The following is an 11,740-nucleotide window of genomic DNA, read 5'->3' on the forward strand; positions in this document are numbered from 1 at the left end:
GTTAGAAGAGAACGGATCTGAGAAAAAAGAGAAGGGAGATGAATCCAATCATAAATCGTGTAAATCTGCAATTACTGGAGGATCTGAAAAGAGGAAACCAAAGACGACGACAGATTGGTTGAAGACTCCTAGTGTTTACAAGGTTGGCATCTCTTAATGTGTCCAATGACTTTTTTGTTTTTTAATTTCACTTTAAGTCTTATCGGTATATCCCCGTATGAAATGACTTGCCTTTAAAGCAGCTGGAAGATTGACGTGTGGGGATAACATCATTTGTAATTTTACCGAGTAAACTGAAACTATACCGAAAGGCTAACCTTTGCCAACAAATTAAGATACCGATAGTGTGCCGTTTAACAATGTTGGGTATCTATTGTCAGTTTAGAACCTTATGCAGTTCACGCAAACAGGTAAACAACAAAATACATTAATGCAATCACATTACATTAATAAAGCGCTGCGCTGGAATTTCCTAACTCTGGACTCCAAGAGGGCTGTAAGGTATTAGCCCTCTTTAAAACAAAATCGTTCTAAAAAATAAAGTCATTGACAAATTAATTTACCGAGTTCATTTCATTAATTAGGTTGCCGTTATCGTCACGTGTTCTCGCCTTGTGCAGGATGCGGTTTATGCATATTTGCCGTTGTACCTGACAGAAAGACTGGGCTTTGGGAAGGTAAGACGAATAATCTTGCTCCCTTTATGCCAATGTGTTAAGGAGCATCTTCCATCAATGGCTCTAAGATCATCACACCATTCCCTATAATACACTCTAGCCTTAAAATCTAAACTAATATACGGAGGATGGCGTTCTCCACCACAGTTATGGAAAACCGTCACAGAACGGTATGACAAAAATGATGCAGAAAACGTTGCTGCATTTAAAGTAACCTGAGATCAGGCGTTATTTTGTTTATTTATTTTTTTGCTTCTTTGCTTCTTTGGCTCGAGATAAAGGGAGAGGGCATGGTCGCAGGCTTGCCTACATTTAAAGCAAAACTTAAAACATTTTTATTTAGGAAATTTTTTCATTTGCCTTTATTCTTAACATTATTTTTCGAAGTATTTTAACGGTGTTATATACAAAACTGTCTGTTATATCACTGTCAGCTAGGACTAGAGAACTTTTTACTATTCCATTTTTATTCATGTAAAGCCCATTGAAGTCAGAAATGCGCTTGAAGACAACATTTCCTCTAATGTTATCATAGAAACATTTCCATGTGATAGCATCCATACCGAATATCCATAAAGGGGTTATTAATCCTTTCACTGCCAGAGAGGATGATGGAGTTTTGTAAGGTGACTCTAACTTTTGAGTGTGCAGACGAAATCCTATAAAAATACACTCAATTTTGTCAAAATTTCACAAAGTGAAATTTGAACATTTGGTCGAATTTGATTTTTGCTAAATTTGGCAGTGAATTAGAGTTAATTTTCTTCTCATTTCAATTTAATTTGAGCTTTTTGTCGATTCTTTTGCAGCAATCCATTGCCTATTTTCCCCTTGTTTTACTTGTTAGTGGAGCAATAGGCAGCACTATTTCAAAGAAACTTCACTCCAAACTGGGAAACATGGTAAGCGGCTTCTCCCTCATTTAAATTCTTCTATACATGTAACAAGTCGAATAATTCAACTGATAATAAATTAAAAGTAAGGGAGTAACAAAATATCTGCAACTTGCACTGCTAAGCGAGACGATCTCCTTACCGGCTTTTATCGGGGCTCCCGCTGAGCAAACCCTCTTTCCTGACTTTGATACCTTCTATATTTGATATATTTCCTCAGGCAACTTACCTCATTGGTTCACTTCTCGTGATTGGTGCATCTGTATACTATTATTTCCAAACCACTGACTTGAAACTGTCCACATATGCGCCAGTAATACTAACAGGCAGCGGCATGTCCATCATGTACGTCATGGCCCTGACGTTCGCCGCAGAACTCGTCAAAGCAGACAAGGTGCGCCTACGCAAACATTGTGTAAATAACAGAGTAATGACCGCAATTTAATATTTGATTTTATAAATTTAACTGAAATACTTTGATCAAGTTAATCGAGATACGACCCGCCCTTCTGACTGTTTAAAAAAACTGAGATACTAAAGAAATTCTGATTGGTCAAAATAACTGGAAAACCAACGCGCGTTGTAAGTGGTCGAAATAACAGATAGAAGACACGTGCCCTTATTGGTCAAAATAACTTAAATGCCTATTGACTGGTTAAAAAAACTGAGACACTACAGGTCTCCCCGACTGGTATAACAAACTGATGAAAATACTTCGCTCGAGCTGACTGGATTACAAACGATTGTATAATGTATAAGGGCCTTGTAGCTAAAATCAAACTGTATAAAACTTTAAAATTTTTTTAGTTCTTCTAGCTATATATATAGTCACCTTCTTAAAATAACACATCGAGTCATAAAGGGAAAAGCTAAATAGATTTCCGGTTCACCGGAGTACGCAAGAAAGACCGTGAAAATGGACACATCTCTTTTTAACTTAGACTTTATATTAGAGTGCCACAATTAACTGATAAAGAGTCCACTATGATTGAACTATCAGATCAAGAGATCAGGCGCGGCTATTTATAAACACAGCCATCTCCTTAACTTTCAACATATAAAGCTATTAGCAGGTTAAATGTATCCACGCTTTTTTAAGTATCCGAAACAGTTGTGCTGTCTTTTACAGGAAACTAGCGGTTCGGCATTCGCCATCATTATTTTTGTAGCAAGAATATCCAGTGGTGGTTTGGTGATGGCCATACAAGAGTTTTACCCAGAAAACGGGTGAGATTATAAGTGGATCTCCTACCTTAATTTGGAAAATCCATATTTTTGTGGCTGGGTGAAAAATTTAATTTAATTAATTGCCGATTTCTAGGCACGTTTGTTCTCGGTTAGATCTTTACTGTTTTCTCTGTTTGATGTAGGGAGAGGCCACAGATTGCCATGGTTGTCTAGAATGCATGATTCGGGTGATTAAAATGTCCCGCTACCTCGATGCGACATTGTCATTCCTGAGGCATATACCTGATTCCAAAAAACGTTGTCGCTAAAAAGTATAAACCATGAACGATGAGAATTTCAGGATTTATGGGTATAAGTTCATAAGCAAAGCAAAAAGTTCTTTCGATAAAAGTTTACATTGTCACGAGATGCTCGTTCGGATGCAAATCCCTAGAGTACTTTGTTTAAGGCATGCTGTTGTCTTTTTTTGTCTTCCAAGAACGTTTTTAGGTCCTATCTTATGATTTTCAAGTGTGCGTTAGCGAAATATGGCTACGCTCTTTAACTGTAGAAATCTCTTATGTGTTCAGCACTGGTGAAGTTGTGAGCCGTAAATACTGGAAACCGTTTTACGTTTTTTGGAATGCATTGTCGCGAAAAGCTTCGTAAATGTAAACATTTTTGAGAAGAACTTTAAATTTGCAATGCTAGTAAAGTTGTACCCATAAATCCATTAGGTCGCACCTTTCATGGTTTATACTTTTCAAGCGACAACGTTGTTTTCAATCAGGTGTATACTAAAAGGCCTAAAAGCTCCCCCTTTTTATTCTTAGTTCGTAAAGCGAAACGCGCACAAGAAAAAATGCCAGGAGGGCGACTTAAATTAGTTATTTATAATTGTTTTATTTTATAGTTCTACGTCCAATTTGAGTGAAAGCGACTACGTGCATCATGTATTTTCTGTAGTTCCCGCTCTATTGGCGCTTGCTGGCTCGCTGATGGTTTTATTCTTCCGTCCACCGTCATGTCGTACAAAAAGAGGTTGGTACGGTTTCAAGCTTCCATGCAGTCATGTCTTATCATCAGCTAAGCCATTTAAGATATAGCTTCTGTACAACAATTTTCTATAAACACAATCATTATGGCAAAAAACATCTCTGGGTGCTGTAATGGCATGCAGTTTGTAAATGAAATTATGATCGAATTTCATCTCCTTTGCTAGACCGTCCTGTATGGATTGTTTTACATCAACCTTTCGTAAACTAATGTTGTCGTTTGCTTGTGCTATAGATAGTGTTAAGAGGCCTTTTCTTTCAAATTATGTAGCCTGCCAAAACAGCCGTTTCTCCTCGCTCTACCTCGCTTGGGAGGCGTTTTGCCAGAAGAGACTCTCTTGGAGAAACGTCCTAAACGGCGAGGAGTGGTTGTTTTGGCAGCCGGGCTAAAATAAATTAACAGGCATCAATTTCAGTTAGTCTTGCATTTCTTTTGCCCAAATATACATTATGGTTGGATCTAGAGGGGGCCGAAAGGGAGGCACGCCCTTCACCCTTTTTTTCTGAAATTACTTGTTCTAAAAAATTTTCAATTGAATCTTTCTTGAAAACTTTTAATTTATCAGTATGCACTCAGAGTTCTTTCTAAATTTTCTGGATCCCACATCCCTGAGATTAGCTTTTTAGCTATTTTGTAGATGGCTTGTACCTTACATAAAGTAGTAGTTTCTGTTTTTTAATGTCTTTTTTTCAGTTTTTCTGTGGTATAAATAACATCGTTGTCTTGTTTAACAAACGCGTTGTTCATTTTAGGAACATCTAGTTATCTATTAATTGTAAACGGCACACTGCTTGTTTTATTTGTTTGTTTGTTTGTTTTTCTTGTAGAATATTCACTCGATGAAAACGCTCAAGTTCATGATCAATCAGAAGCAAGTCATGTTCAATCATTCCACGTTGTCGTAGAACCTGAGATAGATTAGGACGCTGAGTTCCTTTTAAAATATCTAGACAAAACTGAAGAGAATTCTATACAGCTATCATTAGCAGACTGAAATAACAGCAATTCAATTGGAAGACAATTAGTCATCTCTAATAACACCAAAGACAATTTCTCATGGGAGTCCGAGAAAATGAATGTCAAATTTCACAAGGATTGTGAAAACGCACGTAAAATTCTGAAAATTTCATGTGCATCTTGCACATGATCTGAAATTTTTCGGGCTCCCATGAGAAATTTTCTTTGGTGTTATATATACATGACTAATTACATCCGTTGAGCTCTTGAAAAATGTACAAAAGAATGCAATATTTTTGAAATTATTCTGGTACATTAGGTTTTTGTGCCCTGAAAATTAAAATTACTCAATTTCCCGGTGGATTGCGTGTTAACCTTCCAGAATCAGTATCAAATTAACATTCAACTCAACGCCTCAGAGGTAAGTTGGTTAGGATTTGATCATTAGTCATTCAAAAAACGAATTTGAAGTCAAATTTTCATCAAGGCTTGCTAAGTTTGAGTTCACGAAACCGACAGCACTAAGGATTTAGTGCTCTATTTCTAAGATTTAGAAATTAAATCATTAAAATTTCTGCTTATTTAATTTTCTTGAAATCTCACTAAAGGAAGTCCTCTTTACTTTCCTAATTATAAACCCAAGACTTTATGATGTCTGAATTGCATGGTAGGAAAAAATTAAAGGTGCAGTGTCAGAAGTTTCATCCTTCAAAATCCAGTCATGCTAGATTTGAAATCAGATTGCATCAATGCATATAGGGGCAATTTCAGTGTAGGCTAGCGAGAGTGTACCTTCAAGTTCTTAATTCTATGAACGTGGTAGCATTCTTATGAATTAAATAAACCTTTCGAAATGGCTACAGTTTATTTAATTTGTAATCTATATCGAGTGTCAGTAGAAATTGAAATCTCAGAGAAAAGATAACTTTATCAACTATTGTAAAGGAATCGTGAGCTGCTGATACGTTCATTTGCCCTTTAAATTTTTCCAGAATAAGAATCGCATCCTAGATTATTCCAAAAGAGCATTGAGGCAAAAATTGGTTTGTTTGTTTGTTTGTTAAGTTTGTTTTTTTAGACGAAATTATGGAGAAAAATCGATTGGGGTAAATTGTCATATGATAATAGGATACTATTTCTTGCATTTTTGAAGACGATTTCAACTAAAACATTTAGGAACAGATTTCTCGTTTTCCTTTTCCTCTTTGACTGACCCCAGCAAGAGAAACAGATCATTTCAGCCACGAAGGTGTGATTCAGCGATTTTTCTTAAATAATATAACTTGTACACGATCAAAAGGTCGGCCTGCTTTTTTGTACGTTCTATTGCAATTCTTGCCACCCTATCATGGCCAAATTAAGACTTTGAGAATCATCGACAAGCGCCCAATTGTTTAGCAGGTCTATACATATGTCACTAAGTATATTATTGCAACAAACACTACTCGGTTGGATATTCAAGTTATAGCAAAATTTCTATGACGGCTGGTCATCCTGTAAACTCACAGACAAAGCAACTGACATGCGCATTATAAAATGCTAAAAAAAAGTGATCAAAATTTGGTAATTACGATTGCGGAACCTCCATTGGACCTTATATGACCACATCCGCTTCCTAAAAAAGTTGCTGAATCCCAAAATGAAAGTCATTGATATTGGTAATCTTGCGGATGGGGATAGTGATACCAACACTACCCCCAGCCCCCTATACTCGAGTTAACTTAATAATACACACAGCTAAAAGAAATCATTAGTTGTGTTGCTTTAAAAGGCCTCAACCGCCGGCTAAAACTAACGACCAAGGCAATCCTAAAAAAAGTATATTTTATGTAGAGTTTTCACAGATAGCCATTAGAACTCCAAAGGACTTAACTCCAACGACCTAGCACACGGCTAATATTCAAAATAATACCACCAGTGCTGTAACGCAACTATTAGGTACGCTTGTGCAGTAAAATAAAATTGCAAGAAATGGATTTACTCCTTTAAAACAGGGTTAAGCTCAGCTTTTATATTCCCCTCGACGTTTGGCTTCAACAACACGGTTTTTCGGAATGGCAACTGGATCCAGAAACTAGGAACCGTCATGCACTAGAGAAACATTTGCATGTTTTTTTTCAATTTATAACAGGGAATTCGGCAATGGAAGGTTAACAAAAATTGAAATTAAGCGTCAAGCAGTGCCTTTCCTGTGGCCTCGGAAACATTTTCAACGAAATTTTCCATCAGCTCTTCTTTTAAAATCACATTTCTGCAGCAAGTGATTGGTTTATTGACATCCCAAAACTATAAATTAAATGTAAAAGTTCTTAGCTACTAGGTGATATCTGTACTTGACATTTTTAACGATGAGTGCTTATACAGTCGAACCTCCACTAACGGAAACCTCTCCACAAAGGCCACCTCTGTAAATCGGCTACTTTTTTAGGCGGTCAGTCCATACATTAACTCTTAAACCTCTCTACAACGGCCACTTTCTTCTGTCCCCGAAGTGGCCATTGTGGAAAGGTTCAACTGTATAACTTAAAATGTCCTCGGTGTTATTTCTTTTAATGTATTATTTCTCTAATAAAGGTTAAAACACATTCGCCTAGCTCCTTTTCGAAGCTAGAAGAAAGTAATATTTTTCCTTTTTTTCTTTTTATTGATGAGGCATCTTGCGTGGACTGTCACGGTTACAGGATTAACCATTGTTCAGTAATAGTTTTCTATATTGGTATCAAGTATCATACTATCCGCCCTCTAAGAAAAATCAGCTCACTCAAGGATCCAGTGGTAAGTGAAAACCTACACCATCTCTTCATCTCATCACAAACCAAATGAAGCATGCTTCATCCCCCCCCCCCCGCCCCACGCCTGAACCATTATTTTCACTTTGCTTTCCCCATTCCCCTTTAGATTAACCCACTAATTATCACGAGATCTTGCCAATATCCACTTCTTTTTTTTCCGTTAAAACTTTTGCCTTCACCCGAATCGCTTTCTTTTGTTTCTCTTCACGTGAAAGGAAAACCTTAATATAGGTGTGAGTTTACAACTGTACAACTGTACAACTGTCTCTAAGAATCCGTCCCGGGCGGGGGGAGCCTCCTGGAGAATCCATACATATCCGTGCGTCATTGATCGTAACCACTGCTGTAGCCAATGAATATTCCCGGATATCAAATTTATATCTTTAGTACATTTCTGGACTAAATGATTTCAACTCGTGTTTGTCTTCGCCTAGAACACCGGAGGACTGCTTCAAGCTGGCCAGTTTGTTTATTCAATGGCATTCAATGGTCTTTCTCAAACTCATTAATAATTCATTAAGAAAATACAAAGGAAATTAATGTTTAATGAGTGTTTGGAAATCGGATGAAACACTGCTTAGTATTTGCATCCTTAATTTCTCCTTCAAAAATGATTTTGTTTGAGAAGGAATATCAAACATTCGATACAGTGTTTCATCACCACATGAAACACCTCGAAGTTCGTCAAAAATACTCCGCTGCGCGTCGTATTTTCAACTCTCTTCTCGGTGTTTCATCTGGTGATGAAACACTGCATCTCATGTTTGATATATTACTTGAAAGTGTTGACGGTGAGTCAAATGAGATGAAGAATATTTTACCATTAGACTTTCTCTTTCACCTCCGTGTTAATAGTTGGTAATATGAGTATCTTTTCATATCATATCATTAGGCATCGTCAACTATACATCCACAATACCAAAACATCTCCTTTTTGATTAAAAAAAAAGAAGCTAAATATGATATGAAAAAAGGTCAAATGGGCTGTAAATAAGGTTCAGGACACTGCAGACATTAATTAATTAATTAAGACATTAATTAATTTCTTTTATGCCTCTTGTTTTAGCCTAAACTGATATTAATAGCGAATTGCTAGCCAAGGGCGATAGGCTTTGTTTGCTGTACCGAATCGCATGAAGGAGAAAGCAAGATTTTGCCCACAATCGTGGCCGTTTACTTTTGATAACAACTTAATCAAATTAAGTTGTAAGTTGAATAAAATGTATTATCCATATAAGCAGTCAACTGGTAAAAAAATATCAATAGTTTACCGTCGGCCGCAAATAAGATGAGGAAAGAATTGACTACTCACTACTAAGATTTCCAGCTAAGTGGGTGAGGAGCTGTCTTTCACAAGCATGTCTAAGACGTTGAACTATAGGGGCCACAGAGATCATTCCCATCTTATCCAGTGGCGACGACCTAATCGATCTTCTACGCAGTGGTTTATCGTGTAGTTACGCAAATCTCAGTGCGAAGTGGCGACAAAACGAACGGCTGTATACTGAGTGACCACGGGCAACTGATTTATGATCCAATCCTTTATCCTTAAAGAAGTGGATTGAATTGAATTGCATTGAATATTTTTCCTCAGGAAACTTACCTCGTCGGTTCTCTTTTCGTCATTGGTGCATCTGTGTACTATTACTTCCAAAACACTGAGTTGAAACAGTCCAAATATGCGCCGGTGATCCAGACAGGCAGTGGCATGTCCATCATGTAAGTCATGGCTCTGACGTTCGCCACAGAACTCGTCGAAGCAGACAATGTGCGCCTACAGAAACATTATGAACAGAATAGTAACCGCAAAATGACAAAAAAAGGTCATTTATACTAACTGAAATACTTTAGGCGTTCTTATTGGTCAAAATACCAGAGGTAGCAAGGCGCCTTCTGATTGGTCAAAAAAGCTAAGATACCACACTCTAGCTTGTTCTGATTGGTCGACAAACTCTTTGTTTTATTTACCACCAAAACGTGAAATGGAGACAGTATTTGATCAAAACGGAGTGCCACCACTTTAGTCTTCAACAAAAATTGAAGTAACAAGTTACCAGGTTAAAGACTTGGTCTTTAAAATGCGTCCAAATTTTTAATGAAGCACCTAAAACACTTTTTGTATCATCTATAGCAAACAAATGGAACGGCATTCGCCATCAACGTTTTTATTGCAATAATATCCAGCGGGGGTTTGTTGATGGCTATACAAGAGTTTTACCCAGAAAACGGGTAAGATTAGTGAAGACTGGGGCTTAGTGAACAGTCTTTTATTTTTCTGGACTGGAAACATGTAGCCTGTTCACTACACAGCCATCTCTCGTCGCTCCTCTTCTGCGAAACGTTCCTGTCGGCAAGGGGTAAGGAGAAACGGCTGTATTCGCAGGTTACGGGGAAACATGTTTAGAGGTAGAGTTGTTGTTTGACATCCGAGGAGCTTTGCTCAAGAAAAAAATTCTCAGCAGGCGCCGGTAATCGATACCCTGGTACGCGATAGAAAGGTGTTTGCATGGTGTCATAAAATTAATTAAGACCGGAACATAATAAATAAACCAGATGCCTAATATCCGCGAGAGACGCGTCATTTGTGCGCGAGGCAACGCGAGGAGCCTCCTACGCAGGCCTTTAAAAGATTTTGAAAACTTGCATTTGAAATGTGTCTTAAAAATAAAGGGATATACAGTAGTTCGCCAATTTGAACCCTACCAGAGTAGTTCGCAAAATAGTCTGAGCCCCTGTGCGTGCTTCAATATAATATTCTATTTTTTGGATCCTTATTTACTGTTTCTCTTTTTCTGGTTGTAAGATCAACAGCTCGCTTTATCTACCGGTAGAAAGTAATGCCGATACATGAATTTAGAATTTAAAACATAAACAAACCCAGATCGGATTGCCGGTGATTTGAACGGGGCACGCCACGCTTAAAAGAGATTACGATAAAGCATTTTATATTTCCCTTGTCACTTTGAAGCAATTTTTGAAAGAGAGACCGATATTTCTTGTGGAAATATTAAAGTGCTCGAGTACCGGAGTGGGAAAGTCTGTTTGTGACATGACGTGACCTGTGTGACACCTTGTTTCCAGTGTCACTTGAATGAATGGAGCAATTGTTTACCTCGGCGATCATGTACGATATTTTTTGTTCTTGTGTAGCGATCATGCGATGTAACTAAGTTAAATTCTTACTAATTTTTTAAGAGCAATTCTCCAGCAAAGTGAAGCAAAGTTGGAAATGAAAATTTTTAACCCCTCTTCAATTTTTGTGTGGAGGTAGGTTACCTTGGGGGATAAACAAAAACAACCATATTTGGATCTGCAGATGTATCTTTGCCATGGTAACCACACTTGATCACGTCGGCCAGACGTCTACGTTTTGACCAAAAAATTCACTCTCAAGAAGTAAAAATAAACGCGTCTGGTTCTCGGGTGCACGTGAACCAATTCAAATGAAATTCATACAGATGGTAGAGCCACTCTCCTAGTTTATAAAAATTGCCGTTAAAAAATTTTGGGTTTTATAGGCAAGAAGAAATTGCTCGTTTTACTATGTCCCCTGTCGGCCATTTTGACAAGCAGGAAAAACAAGCACAACCATATTCGTAATTTCTCTGAAAGTACTCTTTCCACATATATCAAATTAGCAGCAGAGCTTGCATAGATATTGAAGTTTCTAAATATCATAATATCTATTTGGGGAAAATTATATTCTGGCCATGGGTGCTAAAGACATCCGAGGCAAGTTTTAAAATATTGCAAAATTGGAAATTTTGAGGGCTTTAGAATTTCGTTCAAACAGGCTTTAGAGAGAGAAAATCAGCTTCAAAAGTATCTTTTATCATCTTGTTGTTACCTTCGTTTAGTTAATAAGGTTTTGGCCAAAGAATTTGATGAAACATGAATTGATACAAAACCTACCTTGAAGGTTTTTGGGAATTTCTTCAGGATACTTTCGTCGCGTAGTTCCTCCAGTGTCTCACCTTCGCTCGCTCCATTTTCTTGGCCAAATCTAGTGCAGACTCTAATCTAACAGTTACTCTAATCGAATGTCTAGTTTGCCGTGTTTCAGACCAGAGATGATGATACAAGCAGCCCACCTACACTTGACAAAGAATAAACATGGTCGTAATACTTCCGATTTCTGCCGTCGACCATCTAAATTCATCAATATTATCCAACCAGGAAGTGAAGTAGATGTGTCAAG

The 11,740-nt window shown here is 37.5% G+C and overlaps 1 protein-coding gene across 1 annotated transcript; it reads left to right on the forward strand.

Annotated features, from left to right (window-relative positions):
• The first annotated feature begins 1,797 nt into the window (after window positions 1-1,797).
• On the forward strand, window positions 1,798-4,799 carry LOC140939065 (uncharacterized). Its single transcript, XM_073388620.1, has 4 exons — window positions 1,798-1,964; window positions 2,700-2,797; window positions 3,651-3,778; window positions 4,621-4,799. The coding sequence occupies exons 1-4, from the start codon at window positions 1,905-1,907 to the stop codon at window positions 4,713-4,715; spliced, it is 381 nt and encodes a 126-aa protein (XP_073244721.1). The 5' UTR covers window positions 1,798-1,904; the 3' UTR covers window positions 4,716-4,799.
• Window positions 4,800-11,740: the final 6,941 nt, after the last annotated feature.

This window comes from Porites lutea, chromosome 5, assembly GCF_958299795.1.
Source record: "Porites lutea chromosome 5, jaPorLute2.1, whole genome shotgun sequence".
Classification (NCBI taxonomy): Eukaryota; Metazoa; Cnidaria; class Anthozoa; order Scleractinia; family Poritidae; genus Porites; species Porites lutea.